The sequence below is a fragment of the Sarcophilus harrisii genome, chromosome 1 (genome assembly GCF_902635505.1).
Source record: "Sarcophilus harrisii chromosome 1, mSarHar1.11, whole genome shotgun sequence".
Classification (NCBI taxonomy): Eukaryota; Metazoa; Chordata; class Mammalia; order Dasyuromorphia; family Dasyuridae; genus Sarcophilus; species Sarcophilus harrisii.
In genome coordinates this window covers 715,928,944-715,945,837 of record NC_045426.1, presented here as the reverse complement: position 1 = coordinate 715,945,837, position 16,894 = coordinate 715,928,944, and the positions used below count along the sequence as shown (strand labels likewise).

At 46.9% G+C, this 16,894-nt stretch overlaps 2 protein-coding genes across 5 annotated transcripts in view; one reads left to right on the top strand and one right to left on the bottom strand.

Annotated features, from left to right (window-relative positions):
* LOC100928103 (vomeronasal type-2 receptor 26-like) overlaps positions 1 to 16,894 on the top strand; it is a 441,302-nt gene that overhangs the window by 328,015 nt on the left and 96,393 nt on the right.
* On the bottom strand, positions 213 to 15,409 carry LOC105749451 (zinc finger protein 501). Of its 4 annotated transcripts, XM_031949130.1 has the most exons (6): positions 15,089 to 15,400; positions 14,133 to 14,259; positions 13,583 to 13,678; positions 8,558 to 8,729; positions 7,324 to 8,257; positions 213 to 5,698 (listed from the first exon to the last, which is right to left on the bottom strand). In XM_031949130.1, the coding sequence occupies exons 1-5, from the start codon at positions 15,335 to 15,337 to the stop codon at positions 7,363 to 7,365; spliced, it is 1,539 nt and encodes a 512-aa protein (XP_031804990.1). In that variant the 5' UTR covers positions 15,338 to 15,400; the 3' UTR covers positions 213 to 5,698; positions 7,324 to 7,362. The 4 variants fall into 4 exon arrangements, 3 of the variants coding, with proteins under 3 accessions (XP_031804990.1, XP_031804989.1, XP_031804991.1); XM_031949129.1 differs by lacking the exon at positions 213 to 5,698 and having other exon boundaries at positions 6,415 to 8,257; XR_004231348.1 differs by lacking the exons at positions 213 to 5,698; positions 7,324 to 8,257 and adding an exon at positions 12,932 to 13,185 and having other exon boundaries at positions 8,658 to 8,729; positions 15,089 to 15,409.

Sequence of the window (16,894 nt, the reverse complement as noted above, 5' to 3'; positions counted from 1 at the left end):
GCAGCGGACGGAGCAGGTCAGGCCAGGGGCAGTTCTTGCATGTGTGGTCCTGAGCTGGCCACTTAACTGTTTGCCTCAGTTTCCTCATCTGCCAAATGAACTGGAGAAATGCTAAACCACTCCAGTGTCTCAGCCAATAAAACCCCCAAAGAGTCACAAAAAGTTGGACATATCTGAAAAAACAACAAATGCTAGTTATTGTCATTATCACAGCTTTCTCTATTAGAATGGAAGCTCCATTTGAATAGAGAAGGTTCTGTTCATTATATTTGCATCACAATGTCTGTTTAATAAATAATTGTTGACTGAATAACAATGAGAGGACCCTGAAGAATGAGAAGGGAGGGCCAAGTTGCTTATAACCAGAAAAGCCGAGGATTTCTGCTACTGACTTCAGGGGCAGAATCAGACTCTCCTGGAGGAAAAGGAAGTCACCCCATAGACCCCTGTGGAGGAGGAATTAGATTGGAGTTCATCCCCAGGGAACAGCATCATCCACGTGACTTCAAGCCTTGGAGAGGATCAAGAAGTCCCTTATCGAATACCAAACAGAGAGGCCGTGACACGGTGAACCTTTCAAAGGGAATGACTTTCCTCCTCTCTCTTCAGTTCTCCTTTTAGCAATCTGCTCTCTGGTGAGGAATGGGACTATTCTTACCCTGAAACTCAGACTGGACTGGAACGCAGTGGAGGCCCACCAGGTACCAGCAACCCTGGCCAAGAAGGGAAGCAGGGGGCAAGGGGCCAGCAGCAAGGGTCTGCAGAATGGTCACCAGGGCCCCAGACCTGTGGGAGTGACTGGATCAGCAGCCACACTAGAATCGTCCCCCTCTGCCTGTGTTCCTTTGTTTCCTCCTTAGCTCCCAAGGAAATCGGGGCCAAAGCCATGACTGCACACGGCCTCTGCCCATCACCCCCACCCCAATCTGTGGGTCCCTTGGCCTCCCACCTGCACAAAGCCTTCCATTGGCTGTTGTCTCTGTGCACTGGGCCTCCCCTTCCCAGGGAGCTCCTGCCCAGGCTCAGGCCAGGGCCTCTCTCTGCCTCCATGTCTCCGGGGCCCCCCTCTGCCTCTGTGCCTCAGGGACCCCTCTCCTGAATCCATCCTGGACACAGCAGCAAGAACCATGTCTTCCTTCTCCACCCCTAGGCTGGGACAGGGGTCAGCCCTGTCCAGGGGTTCCCGAGCCCTGCTTTTGAACTGTCCCCTTCAGGCGGGACAGCCCATCGCATGCTCCTCCGCTGGCAGACCAGCGACCCCTTCCCTTCTCAGGAAACTTTCACCGTGGAGCCCTGCCCCGCTCCTCCTGGGAGCATCCTGCTGCCCCGGCCCATCCCCAGGCTGCTCTGCCATTGTTGCCCATGGCTGGCCGGGGCCAGCGCTGACCTCTGGGCTGCCCGGCTGCTTCTCCATGGCAGGGGCCAGGACAGGGGCCTGCTTAGAGGAAGCCCCACGAAGATGCCGGCGGTGATTGGGGGAGGAAAGGCGGACACTCAGTGGGGTCCTCCCCCTTCCCTGGAGTCGGCCCCTGCACTACCTTGAAAGGGTCATAATTAGCCTGGAGATCAGCAGGGAGGTGGCTCTGGTGGGCGGAGCCAGAACTCCAGGGGGTCTGTGTCACCCATGGGAGGAGTTGGGGGAGGAGACCCTCCCTCCGCTCTCTCCTGCAGGGCCACCACATGGAGGCATCCTCAAGGCTCCCATGCAGGCCAGTTGTGGCCAACTGACCCAGAAAGCTGGACCCCGCAGGACCCAAAACCAACCCGTCTTTTGTCCAGCAATCTGCAACATGGAAAAGACGTCCCGGGCCAGAACTGGGGCCCTCATCTTCTCCCTCACTCTCCCTGTCCCCCAGTGTCCATCCCCAGCCCAGAGAGAAAGGTGGAAGGAGCAGCTCCCACGACCCTGGGGGAAAGGCCAGGGATGTTTGGGAAGTTTGTGCCCTGTTCCAAGGGCCGGGGAAAAAGCCTCTGAATGGCCACTGTAAAGACTTGCATGCTCACGGAGACAAGAACATATGTAAAATACAGAACATATAGAAACATTCAATGTCCACACAAATATAAACATAGCGCATGTAGAAAAATACAAACTATATTCAGCATGGAGGTGGTTGGGAGCATTAGCTTGGGACTGGAAGATGGGACATGAATGTATGGAGAAGCTGGACTGAGAAGAGGAAGAAGTGCCATGGGAGACACGCGGCCAGTCTGGGCAAAGCCAAGGAGGTGGTAGCTGGTCAAGGCTTGTGTAAGGAAGAGAGGCCATCGAACAGGACCTTAGGGGGCAGGAAGGGAAGTCCCGGATCATGAAACTGGAAGGAGCCGAGGCTGGAAGGAGCCAAGTCGTGAGGACTTCAAATGTTGGGGAGAAAGAAATGAAGTTTATAGAGGTGGGGATATGCTGTGGTCCCACTTGCTCCTGATGGGTTTGTCCCCTCTGTGTTGGGTGGACTGGAATGGGGAAAACCCAAGGGTCATTGCATTGTCTGGAGGAGAGGTGGGCTTGGAGGGGCAGGAAGGACACCAGAACTACAGCTGTGGTTCATAAATGGCAAGATTGTCCAACTGACAGGGTAAGTGGGGGGAGGGGAGTCTCAGTTTCTGCAAGTCCCACAGCTGGAGCTGCTTCCCCTGAATCTCTTATACTTTCCCCCCACAGACCTTCAGAGAAATCTGCTTCCTGGATGTCCCAGGGGGCCTCTCTGAGCTGCCTCTTCTGGGACCTTGGCTGAGGATGACAGGGAGGAAACATCTGCTGGTCCAAACCATAAGCTTAGTAAATACACAGTGGGAGCTGGGCCCACCAGGGGATTAGGGTCCTCACTCAATCCCCCAGGTAATGTCCTTCCACAATCCCTGTTAGCCTCATGGTTAAAGTCACCATGAGCTGGGCAAATGCTGGCCATCTGGAGGCAGGAAGTTAATGACTACCAATTTATCAATATCCTAAGGCACCCTGAATTGAATTTTATGGTTGTTAAAAATCCATTATGTCAGAAATGGTGTCCATGAATCATAACTTTTTCATTAGTTCCTTAATAGATGCCAGTCAGTCAGAAGTAGTATTTAGTAAGTGCCCATTATTGTGCCAGGCACTATTGTGCAATGCCAACATTCTTCTCAGTCCTTTGTTGCTGATTTATTGCAGTTGTAATTCATCAATCTCTCCGAGGGCACAACTACTAGTGTTGTCCTAGGTGATAGAAATGTCTTGTTTAATGACTTTGCCCCCACAGAATTCCAATTTGTTTTCCCGAACATTGGAATCAATTGAGCTTCACCAATAGGGCCAATCATTCAGTCTGTCAAAGTCCTTTGCCTCTCATTGCACCAGGCAACTCTGTGTCCATTAATGGAAGATGAACCTCCGAGTTGTTTTAATTTGTACCTCTCTGATCATCAGAGAATCTGAATATGTGTTCAGATGCTTTTTTAAGGCCTTGGAGATGTATGTATCGATAAAGAAACATTTCACACTGATAGAAGATTGTGTCAAATCCTTCTATAACATGAATTACACATTTTTATCAAACCTGGAGGGAAGGGGCAGCTCCCCTAAGAATCTCCTGCTGACATATACAGTAACAACTCAAGTAATGGTTGGATCTCCACCTAGATGGTTAGGGCACACACAGCAAAGGATTCTGTGACTCTTCAAGGAAAAACACTTCTTCCTTTCGTCTTAAGAAAGAGGGCATACAGCCATGTAGCCTGAATCCTAGGTAAGTGGCTGGTGGAAGAGGAAGAAAAATCGTGCACTTTTTCCTTCACCTAAGGAGAGGATTTGGAGGGATGCAGTTGTGGTGAAAAAGGTATCAGAGCAATGCTTGTGACCCACACAGAGGAACTAAGACGATTTCTACCTGTGGCCAAAAGGGAAAAGCCCAAAATACAGTAACATTGTGTCACAGACAAACTCTCTTTCCAAGCTGGGCAAAGATATCTACTTATGGGAAAATGGAAAAGTAATACACTGGGGCTGGCACGGAATTGACAGACAAATGGGAAAATAAAGAGGGCCCGGGACAGACTCTTGGAGAATGGAGACAACAGACATAGGTAAAAAGACAGGAGGAGAACCAAGTGAGATCTCCAGGAAGAGAGAACAGGGAACCACAGGGGATCCAAGAGTCAGTGATTGTGCAGAATGAGAGGAAAGGAGAAACAATGGCCTTTTATTTGGTTATTAGGTCGCTGACAAGTCTGAGAGCAGCTTCAGACCATTTGGAATACAAACAGAAGGAGAAAGGAAGAGGGGAGAGGAGAATACAGGATGGTTCCTTGATAGATGCCAGTCAGTCAGTAAGCAGTATTTAGTAAGTGCCCATTATTGTGCCAAGCACTATTGTGCAATGCCAACATTCTTCCCATGGAAAGGGTAGTTGTTTTTTATTGAAATTCTAGTGAGATCTATGTCCTGCTTAATGATGTCCAGAGGCCTCAGGTCCTTTATATGTGAAATGAGGGGTTAAACTCAAAGGTCTGCAGTCCCCGTAAGCTCCACATGTAGAATCCTATGATTTAGTGTTTTTAGAAAGTTGGCAAAGAGTCAGGGGAGAGTGAAAGCATACAGATGCTTTAGGGAGAGGAGGTCTGCACATGGAGAAGAGGAAAAAATGCAGTGGGGTGAAGACCCTCCATGGCTGAGATTCTGTGGTCCTGGGAATCACTTGATGAGCTGTGAATGTGGTGTTTTTCCCCATACCTCTTCAGTCTTCACTTTTTGTTTTTTTTAAACATTTTTCTCTGGTGTGAATTCTCTGGTGAAGAGTGAGTTTTGCTCTCTGGCTAAAGACATCTCCACATTTATTACATTCATAAGATTTCTCTCTAGTATGAATTCTTTGATGTAGCTCACGTTCCAACTTCCACCTGAAGGTCTCTCGACATTCTTTACATTCATGAGACTTCTTTCTAGTATGAACTGTCTGATGGAGATTGAAATGTGAGATCTGCCTGAAAGCCTTTCCACATTCATCACACTTATAAGGTTTTTCCCCAGTATGAACTCTCTGATGTACAACAAGGCCTGTTCTGAAACTGAAACCTTTCCCACATTTACCACATTCTCTCCAGTGTGAATCCTCTGTTGCTGAGTAAGGTGTGAATACCATCTGAAGACCTTCCGACATTGAATGCATTCATAAGTTTTCTCTCCAGTGTGACTTCCCTGATGTACAATAAGCTGAGACCTCTGGCTGAAGACTTTCCCACATTCCTTACATTTGTAACAACTTTCTTCTCCAGTGTGAATTCTCTGGTGCTGAGAACACTGGGCACTCTGTGGGAAAGCTTCCCCACATTCATTGTCTTCATAAGGTTTCTCTCCAGCATGAATTCTCTGATGTTGAGCAAGTTCTGCGCTCCTTCTGAAGGTTTTCCCACATTCTTTACACATCTCAACTTTACTAATTTAATTCTGTTTTGCACATAGAGCCTAACACCTTCTCTGATAAGGGTACACCATGCTGAGTGGTCCTAGGCCAGTATTTCCCATGTTGGTCAATTTTAAAATTCTTAAGAGAGACCTTGAGGGTGTCCTTGTATTACTTTTTTTGGCGAACATACATTTGACGTCTGAACAGTGGCCAGTTCAATGGAGTTGTGAGCTCTGCAGTAGAGTTGGAATGCTTGGCAGTTTAGTCTGCAAAAGGACCTCAGCATCTGGTATCTTCTTCCCGGGGATCTTCAGAATCTACCCAAGACAATTCAAATAGAAGTGATTCACTTTTCTGACCTGGCTCTGGAGAAGGAAGAGTCTCCCGGGTGTAGGGAAGTCAGTTGGGAGGTTAGTTTAATACTGTGGAGAATCAATAGAAAAAAATGGATAATAGACTAGATATGTGGAGTGATGGACATTAAGGCGTTGAAGTAAGGCCAGCAATTGGGAACCTCAATGACTAGAAGAATTGTGAAGTTCTCCTCAGAAATAGGAAAGCTAAGATACATGGTTTGGGGGAAAAGGATAATTCCAGAAATGATCATGATGTAAAAACAAAAAGCATCAATAAGACTTTAAAGACAAAAATACAAGAAAAGCACTTGGAGATTTTCATCTACAAAAATCTATGAAAAAAAATGCATATATTTGGATGACAGGATGAAAAACATTGACCTCAAGAATGAAATAAAGTATTTAATTATTATATTTGTGTACCTTTATGTCACCATTACTAGACTATAAGTTCCATCAGGGCAGGAATATCCGTGTTTCTATCAAAGTAAAGCATAGTGCTTTCCATATAATTGTGAATAATATGTTTGTGGAATTTTTTTTATTATTAATACAAATAACCTGAATAACTAAGAAAGAAATAAGAATCTTAAATATTCATTTCCTGGAATTACTGAGGCTGTTCCATTTATGATGATATTTACAAAGGCAGTGACTCCCCCCCCCCCCCCCCCCCCCCCACACACACACACACTGGTGCTCCCTTTAATGACAATTCTGAAGGGACAGAAAAATCTTTAGTATCATCATGAAATATCCTCTTCCTTCAACTCTTCCATCTCAAAAGTAATACAAGGAGAGCAGACATCCTATTGACAATAAAAAAGCTAATAAGATCATTTATAGCAGCAAAAGGGGCCCATCATTGGCATGAAACAGCTGCTCCTGCTAACTCTCTCCCCTTCCTTTCTCAGATCCTCTTGTGAGTTTTTCATTGATACCCTAGTATCTTTAAGAGGGCTGAATGAAATTTTCAACAGATAAAAAGAAAAAAGGGAAACAAAGAGGCCCCAGGACAGACTCTTGGAGAACACCTGATAGGAAGGGCCAGCAAAGGGGAGACAGCAGACACGGGTAAAAAGGCAGGAGGAAAACCAAGTGTGAGATCTCCAGGAAGAGAGAACAGGGAACCACAGGGGATCTAAGAGTCAGTGATTGTGCAGAATGAGAGGAAGGAAAGGAGCACTAAACAAGGGCTTTTTATTTGGTTACTGACAAGTCTGAGAGCTGCTTCAGAAGACCATTTGGAATACAAACAGGAGGAGGATGCAGGAGGGGAGAGGATACAGGGAAAGAGTAGTTTTTTATTGAAATCCTAGTGAGACCTATGTCCTGCCTAATAATGCCCAAAAGCCTCAGGCCCTTTATATGTGAAATGAGGGCTTAAACTCAAAGGTCTGAGGTCCCCTTGAGTTCCACATGTAGAATCCTATGATTTAGTGTTTTTAGAAAGTTGGGAAAGAGTCAGGGGAGAATGAGAGTGTGCAGATGCATAAAGGGAAAGGAGGTCTGCACATGGAGAAGAGGACTAAATGCAGCGGGGAGAAGACCCTCCATGGCTGAGATTCTGTGGTCTTGGGAATTACCTGATGAGCTGTAAATGTAGTGCTCTCCCTTATATCTTTTCAGTCTTTAGTTTTTAGGGTTTTTTTTAAAAAACAGTTTTCTCCAGAGTGAATTCTCTGATGAAGAGTAAGTTTTGACCTCTGGCTAAAGACATCCCCACATTTATTACATTCGTACGGTTTCTCACCAATATGAATTCTCTGGTGTAGAATAAGTTCTGACTTCCACCTGAAAGTCTTTCCACATTCTTTACATTCGTAAGACTTCTCTCTAGTATGAATTGTCTGATGCACATTAAAATGTGAACTCTGCCTGAAAGCCTTTCCACATTCATCACATTTATAAGGTTTTTCCCCAGTGTGAACTCTCTGATGTACAGTAAGGCCTGCTCTGAAACTGAAGGCTTTCCCACACTCATCACATTCATAAGGTTTCTCTCCAGTGTGAATCCTCTGGTGCTGAGTAAGGTGTGAATACCATTTGAAGACCTTCCAACAATCATTGCATTCATAAGTTTTCTCGCCAGTGTGACTTCTCTGATGTACAATGAATTGAGACCTCTGGCTGAAGACTTTCCCACATTCTTTACATTTATAACTTTTCTCTCCAGCATGAATTCTCTGATGCTGAGTACACTGGGAACTCTGTGTGAAGGCCTTTCCACATTCATTACATTCATAAGGTTTCTCTCCGGTGTGGATTCTCTGATGCTGAGTAAGTCCTGTGGTCCACCTGAAAGCTTTCCCACATTCTTTACATTCATAAGGTTTCTCTCCAGTATGAATTCTCTGGTGTCCAACCAGGTGTGAGCGCTGGCTGAAGGCCTTCCCACATTCATTACATCTGTAAGTTCTCACTGCTGTAAGAATTCTACAATGTGCAGCAAGTTCTGAACCTCTGGGCAAAGCTTTCCCATATTTATCACGTTTATAGGGTTTCTCTATAGGATGAATTCTGTGAGAATGGGAGAATTTTAGTTAAAAGAGTACCCACATTCATTATATAGTTTCTTTTGATGACATCACATGATAATGAACAGGGCATTATAATGTATTTCGCACATGCATTAATTACCTTGGATATTACTTCCTGAAATAGATTGTGTTACTTTTACATAGAGTCTATATAGACTTTAAATCTTCTGCTCTGGAGAAACACATTAGAATAGGCCCTAGATGGAAAATTAAGCCAAGTTTCTTTCTTTCATGGCCTTTCCCTTTATTAGGAAATTTCCTTAGGGATACTTCTACTTGCCTAGATTGGATCTCCTCATCATGACAGTTCCTTTTTAACCTGACATTAAGTTTTGAAGCTTCTTTCTGCTTGGAGAAACAGCAATGATCCTCTGTGATCTGTCCAGATGATTCTTCTGAAGAAGTGACAAACTTAGAAAATGACTTCTTGGGTTCAGGAGTAATCTTTGCATCTGTGGGAAGGAAAATATAAAAAAATCAAAACCCTTTTACCCTGACCAGGTGAAAAGCCATTTGCTGCTTACTTAGTTCAGTCTTTTCTCTCCTCCATCAAGAAATTATTGTCAAAGGCATAGGTTAAGACAAATAAGACAACACCTTTTGTTTATCATATCATTTGTAATTTTTTAATATAGTTGTCTGTAATGTTATTTTGTATTATAGTTTTAGTAATGCATTAATATTTCTTCCAATTTATAATATGTGTGAAAGGCTGATAAAAAGTTCTTATAGGCCAAAGCAAAACTAAGGGTTTCTATATTATTAAAATGTTAAATAGGCTACTGGAATTAGGTAACTTAATCTGGAATTTCAGATCCAGTATTAACACCTACATCATTGAAAATAAAGCTTCTGTTCTTTTTTAACCTCTTTCCAAAAATCATTACCCATAAATCCTAATGAATTTCATTTCAAGCTTTTTGAAAACAGTGCCATGAAAACTTTGTAGGTAAAAGGAAAAAAAAAATCAAGGTTTATTTTGAAAACATTCGGGCTATTTTACTTAAGCTAAACTAATTATGAGATTTATATGCATTTGCATTCTTAATACTGCACAAAAGGCTTATGATTTATAAATTTTGTCAGCATGATAAAGATTTGAAAATGAGCATATATAATATTATTCTTATATTATATAATATATAGTAATAATGAAGCAATAAGGAAAACTGCATTACATTGATAAGTATATCCCAAGGAAAGACTATATATGCTCAAGCATCAGTCAGAGGTTCAATACTCTTAGGTTATTTTAATACAAGGAAATGCACATCCTCTATTTTCTCCATATTTATATTTCCTCCCCATATTTATATATCCTCCCCAGAACTTTTTCCAAGGAGAAACAGGGTAAACTGGAAATCTTATGAAATAAATGATTGGATTTTCTAAGTAAGCCATCATATCTTTTACTAGGAATAATGTTATTTTCTAATGATTAGCAAATGTCCTTTTTCCCCCCTCACAGTTTACTAACACAGACACAGCTAATATTTTCAGCACTTTGTTAAATAATTAGAAAGGAAATACTTTTACTTCATTTCCTGTACAAACTGGGATAGCTTTCAATATTCCTCTTTGAGAAGAATGCTGGCTCTTAGTTTTAGATACATGTTTTTGATCATATTTAAGAATGAAAGTTCTATTCCTATGCTTGGAGGGGAAGAGAGGTTTCATATAGTTTATTTTATACAAGACCTTTTCAATGTCAAGTGATATCACTGTCTGCTCTTTTTACCATTATTTCTATTATTTTATGCTGAATAATCCTAGCATCTCTGATATAAATTCAACTTGATTATAATAATCATTAAAGAAACTAATCGAGATTAGAAATTCCCACAAAGTAGAACACAAAATAAGCACACAAAAATAATTGGCAGTTCTATATGTATGTCACTAACAACAAAAACAAGAAAGGGAAATGAAAAAAAGAGATCCAAATAATTAGAATATGTATAAATTATCTGAGGAAAAACTTAAGGTAAAAAAGCAAATCTAACCTCTCTGAATCTTGCTGAAATGAGACCAATGATGGGAACACAGCCATGAGACACAAGTCTTATTTAAAAGAGATGAGAGAGGTCACACAGGGAATGGGGCTCAGTGCATATTAAGAGAATAAGTCACACCTACTAACTACAGTAAAGTAGGTGCTATCACCCTCAGGCAGACAGAAGTGACCCGATCTGAACTTGCCCTCCTGGCTCCATATCCTACATATTTGCCGCGTCATGCGAGAAAATCCAGGAGAGCCAGGCGGCATTTTGAAGATCAGTGGAAAGAGAACACCTGAAGTAACCCAGACAGGTGAGACAGAGAGAAAAGGCCGGGCTGAGTTTGGGAGCTGGGATGACCTGCAGGTGACCTTGTTTTTCCTCAGTAGTATGACCCCACAGGGGGGAGTCTGGCCAAGAGTGCTGGACAGGTGCCCATCTCCTTCTCTGGCTCACTTTACACACGAGGAAATTGAGGCAAACAGGAGTGGGTGACCTGCCCAGGGTCACACTGCTTTTGGCCACGGCCTGTGGCGCCCCCTAGCTGCTTGGCAGCAGCCCTCATCTTCTGGAGTTCTCTCAGCTCAAAGCTTGGGTGCTCATCCTCAAAGTTTGTTTGAGACATGATTCATCCTTCAAAAAGGAGGTAAATGGGGGTGAGGAGCCCATTTCTGTGCGCCAGGAAACAGTGATGGGAAATTTTATTTTGGACCTAGTCTCATGAAACAGGAAGACCCGGTTCCTGGGAAGGACATACCGGGGAGCAGTGGGGAAGAGACGACTTCCGCCCCAGACTGACAGAAAGGGTGAAGGAACCTGTGAACCTTCTGTGCACAATTCTGAGAGGGAAAACAGCCCTTGCAGCTGCCCAGGCAATGGAGACCTGAGAGGGTGGAAGTAAGGGCAGGCAATCCCGGACGACCACAGGCCTGTGTGGACTCATGAATCCCCTGCCTGCAGCAGGGCAAGGATGACTGCCCAGAGAAGAATCAATCCATCAGTTCCTCTACAACCATCATGAGTGTGTGATCCTTGGAGACTTATCAGGGACACCTGACAACCAAGAGGTTTGTTTAGGCCCACAATTACCCACAAGTCACAAGCAGTTCTTGAACTCTGGTCTCCCTGAACCCAGGTCTAGACTCTACACAGAGAAAAGCGAGAACTAAGAAACATGAAATAACATGGATATTTTCTCCTTGTTTGGAACCGACTTCTCTTTTGAATTTTTTTTTGATATTGTTATGTAGAAATGCTATCATAGATGAATTTGTTTTGTATCTTGCTATTTGGTGAAGCTAAAATCTTTCCTTTAGTTCCTTTTCTTGGTTTCCTCAGATTTATTTATTTATTTACTTATTTTAATAAATCATTATGCCATTGGCAAATATGTAGAAATAAATCTCCTCTTTGCCTGTTTTTGCTTAGGATTTCTTTCTCTGTCCTTCTTATTAGCAGGTCTAGAAGTATGTTGAGTAATATCAAAGAAAGGAGCATTCTGGCTTTACTTATGAACTTACCGCAAAAAAGTCCTAGTCTTTCCCCATTGCACATAAAACTAGATTTAGCTTTAGCAATGCATTTTTATCCATATTTTAAAATTTAAAGGTTCTTTTATGTCTTACCTGAGGATTTTTTTTCAGGAGGTGGGGGGACAGATAAAGGCATAAATGACAGCAACTGAAAGCTTATTAAGAAGGCCACTGGAAGGTCAAACCAAACATCACTATTTTATGGAGTGTTCTTAATGTCTAATCTTGCCTCCAACTTCATAACGTGTCACACACTTGATGACAAAATCCCTTTTGTACGCCTTCCCCCAACCTACACTCAGGTGTTCGTCAACAGGCTTTTCCCACTGGTTTTCTGGTTTCTTGCCCTGTTAAGATTTTTTTTCCATATACAAAGCCCCCCCAACTCTACTTCTTATCTCTATTTCTTGTGAATAAAGTAAATGCCTCCACAGCTCCACTGCAGTCATAGTCTTATTCCACAGGCTGAAAGGCACGCTAAAGATCAGTCCGCCTCTTGGTGTTGGAACATCTGGTTATTTTATTGAATGCCCAGGCACCCCACGTGCTGATACCAGGCACCATTGGTTTGAGAAATGATTCCATTCTGGGATGCTGTTTGTCTCTTGTAAGCTTTTGGATTGCTACAGCAGCAATTCCTCTTCCCATAGTTCAGAATTTCTCACTTAGTCAATCCATGCTTCAGGGTTCCTTTTCAATTTCATATCATTTTAGCTGAACTTGAAAGATAGCAGAGAGTTTCATATTTCTTTTGGAAGATAATGGCTGAGAAGGATTCCAAGCTGACTTGTCAGAGCTTCTTCACTTGCCTAGACTTCTTCCAGTTCTGAGGAACATGTCATCATCCCAGGAAAACCCAGAGTATGCAGAAATAAACGTTCCTTGAGGGAGGTTAGACTAATCTGGGCATATGACCAACAAGCATTCAACACAACAGATATGCAATAATCAATGCACACTCAGCAAGTCTGCAAAAATTTTCCAGTTCTTTATTCTCAATGATAAGGTTATATACCCTTTACTCCCTGTTACTATTTTCTTCATGGGTGAGTATCCTTTTATTAGCTCTTAGAGAACCAAGCCCACCCACCTTTCTTATTTTTAACAGATTTTTTTTTCACTTACCTTGCCTTACCAACTACCTTCCCTTTATTCCAGAGTATATCTCCTCCTTGGGCCTTTTCTTCTTTCAGATTGAAGCTTGTTTGTCCTTCTTTAGTTCAAATCCATTTCCTTCAAGTTCTCCCAAATTTTTGCTTCCCCAATTCAGTCCCTGTTCTATACAATTCCCAAGCCTCCCAAGTCATCTTCACAATTCCCTGCTCTTTATTCAGGTTCACATACATTTGTCCTCCTGTCCCGCAAACTTCTCCTGAAATCTGAAAGCAAAAGCAACCCAGCTACACAGAGCAAGATCCTTAGATATGGAGATGGGGAAAAAGGAGAATCAAAGCACATATAATAAATGGAACTAGGAAAAATAATCACAGCCACAAAATCTTAATATCCAGAAGGAAAGGACAGGGTTCTCCAGAAGGCTTTTTGGTTATTGTTTAAGGAATATATACATGTGAAGAGAGAAAGAAGAGATGAAAGGGAGGGCAGGGAATGGGGGCCCCAGTGTTCAATCCTAACTGAGGCACAACCAAGGCGGGATGGGTCAGAAGAAGGATGTCCTGCAGGGAGGAGGAGGCTGTGAGAAGGAACTCAGGCCTGGGAAGCTGTCAGGAGAGGCCTCCCCCCCACAATGACCAGCTACTGGTCACCATGACTCACCTGCACAGCAGCTCTGGGGGACGGCTCCCTCGGACATCCCAGGGGCTTCCCTTCTCTCCAACTGGCAGATCACATCTGGCTTGTACATGGCCAGGCCTGCGCATTAAAAAGATCTATGGTCAGAGAATGCCCAAAGAGCTAGATTTTAGTCCCTTTCCCTTTCTGGGAAAACACAGCATGCTGGCAATGGCCACAGCGGGGTCCACAGGACCACTGAAGGCTGTTCTAGATCTTGTCCTGGAAGCCCAGTGGGTGGGCTAAAGAGCCTGGATCCTTTGACCCAATCCCTGCTAAGAGCATGGAGACTGTGGACATATTCAAGCTGTCTGGGACAAGGAGGGAGGATCTGGGCTGGGGCAGCCAGGTTCCGGGGGTACCGAGACCCTGCACCTGGGGACACCTGGGAAGTAGGTGACCCGAGGAGCCTCTCTAGGCCACCGAGGGTCAGGGATTTCTGGCCTCTGGATGCCCGACACCAGCCAGCGCCGGAACTCCCGGAGCATTTCCTGGGAAGGAGGACCCGGGGGGAGGGGAAGCCCGAGACCCTCACCCAGGCAGATGAGGTTCCGGTAGTTCTCCAGCATCACTTCCCGGTACAGCTGCTTCTGGGAAGGGCTCAGGTGCCCCCACTCCTCCCGGGAGAAGTCCACAGACACGTCCCTGAAGGTCACCGATCCCTGAAAGAACCAGCAGGTGGGTGCTCCCCCGGGCCCGGGAGCCTTTGGAAGGAGCACTTCGGGCACTCTTCAGGAAGGAAGTGCTCCAAGGCTCACAGTTACTAAGCACCTACTGTGTGCAGAGCTGGAATCTGAACCCCCAAGGAAGTGAGGGGACGGTCCCTTCCCCCGTGGAAAAGGGGCCTTTGCGCTTGCCAAGTGCTCACCCTGGGAAGCAGGCCCTGGGAAGGCTCATCATCACCCCCCCCTTCAAAGCTGAGTCCCAGAGACTCGCGCCCAGCGGCCTGAGGGGCGGCCCGGCCTCGGCCGAGGTCTGAGGAGAACCGAGGCCAGCAGGACCGCCCGCTGCCACAGAGCCGGGGGAGGGGCGGTCAGTGAGACGCTCAGAGGCCAGCACGGAGGGGGCTCACGCGCCTCCCTCAGCTGCAGGAGGTGCCCAGCCCCCGCTGGGGGAGCCCGCTCTGCCGACCAACCCTCCCCCCCCCCCAGGCCGGCACCAGCCCCTCCCTCCCCCAATAGGGCCCTGGCACAAGGTGGCGCTGTCCCTCCTTCCAGAGTCGCTGGGCAGCCCCCCAGACTGTCAATCACCCTCTGTTCCCTGAGGCTTCTTACCCCCCCCCCCCCCCTCTGCGGGGGTGGGAGGGGCAGACCTTGGGCATGTTGCCCTCTTCAAGGCAGCTAAAACCCTGAGGGGGCGGGGCGGGGGTTGTGGGCGGTCCCTCAGGTTCCCGAGGGGGCGTGGCCCCGCGCTCCCTGGGGCTTCGTGTCTGACCCCCTCCCCAATCCAAGAGGGATGCCCCCCCCCTGCCCCCACCACCCTCCGCCCCACCTGGAGGACAGCGGCCGCGGTGGGTCCGGGGGCCATGCTCCGGGCTGGCGGAGCCCCCGGGAGGCAGGACAGAAGAAGGAGTTGGGGCGGGGGCGGGGGCGGGGACCCCCTCCCCCCGCGGGACAGTTCCGGGTCACCCGCGGGCTCCGCCTTTGCCTCGGAGCGCGGCCCCGCTGGGCAGACCTCCGTCCTGGCTTCTGATTGGCTCTCCGCCCGCACCGCCTCCTCCCGCCTGGCCAATGGTCGCATTTTCTCCGATAGGCGCTGAGGAGTGGGGCCGAGCTGTGAGCCGGAGGGAGAGGAAATGACGGCATCGGCCTCCGCGCCTCACGCAGCGCCAAGGCCCTCCTGCAAAGCCTTCTGGGAAGCGTAGTTCGTGGCGTTGACGGCTCCTGTCCACACCAGGCTCCTCCATGTGTTGCCGGTTCCTGACTGGGGCAGGAATGCTCTCCCCACGGGTCCCGCTGCCCGGGAAACGCTCCCCTCCCCCCATCAGGCGTCTCCACCGGCGCCCCCATTTCCTTTCCTGTGTTTGGAATTAGGGGCCGGCCCCCCCTCTCCGCCTCCCCCGTTCCCTCTCTGACAGGGCCGCGAGCTGCCCCGCCTCGCTCAGCGCCTCTGACCTGGGGCGCCCCGGCTCCCGGAGGGCAGGAAGCGCGGGCAGCCCTCACGCAGCCCCCGCCCACTTCCGACGTTTGTCTGCGGTCCGGGGGCGCCTCCGCGGCGGGTCCCGGGGATCGGTGACCTTCAGGGCCCGGGAGGGGCGGGGCCGCCTGGGCCCTTCCCAGAAGCAGCTGTGCCGGGGCTGACGCTGGGGAACCTCCTCTGCCTGGGGGGGGCTCTCGGGCTTCCCCTCCCCCGGCCCCCCCCTCCCCGGGAAATGCCCGGGAGTCCGGCGCTGGCTGACCCTCGGCGGCCGAGAGGCCCCTCGGCTCCCCGCTCCCCGGTCTCGGTCCCTCGGTCCCCCGGAGCCTGGCTGCCCCAGCCCGATCCTGCCTCCTTGTCCCAGGCAGCTTGGATACGTCCACACTCTCCGTGCTCTTAGCGGGGGCGGCGCCAAAGGGTCCTGTCTCTAGCCCAGCCACGGCGGCCCAGGGACGGGTCTAGAACAGCCTTCAGTGGCCCCCGCTGTGCGAAGATGACTTGGGAGGCGTGGGAGTTGCAAAAAGGGCCAGGGACTGGATTGGGGAAGCGCAAACTGGGGAGCCCTTGAAGGAGGTGGATTTGAGCTAAAGAAGAACAAACAAGCTTCAATCTGAAGGAAGAAAAGGACTCAAGGAGGAGCTATACTCTAGAATAAAGGGAAGGTAGTTGGTAAGGTAAGGTGAGAAAAAAATGGGCAAAATGAGAAAGGTTCTTAAGTTGTAACCAGTTAAAATCTCACTTTCTCCAGGAAGCTTTTCCTGACACACACCTCCCTAATGCTAGAACTTTTTCCCCCTCATGATTATCTCCAATTTACCCTGCTAATAGCTTGTTTTACATAGTTTTTTTTACATATTGAATCCTCCATTAAAGTATGAACTCATTTGATGAGAACAGTGATTGTTGTTGTTGGGGTTTTGGGGTTTTTTTGTTTGTTTGTTTTTCTTTGTATCCCTGGCCCATAGCCCTAGCCTGAAGTCTCAATAAACTCTTGTTGACTAATTGGCTGGTTGAGTCATTGTATCAATTATTTTCTTGGCTCCGACGACTTCCCTCTGCATTAATTCATGGAGGACTTTTACGATTTCTCTGTATTCGTCATATATAACTAGGAGAGAGACTCCAAAGTAGCTTGTAAGGGGGCCTTGTTTATTTTGTGGC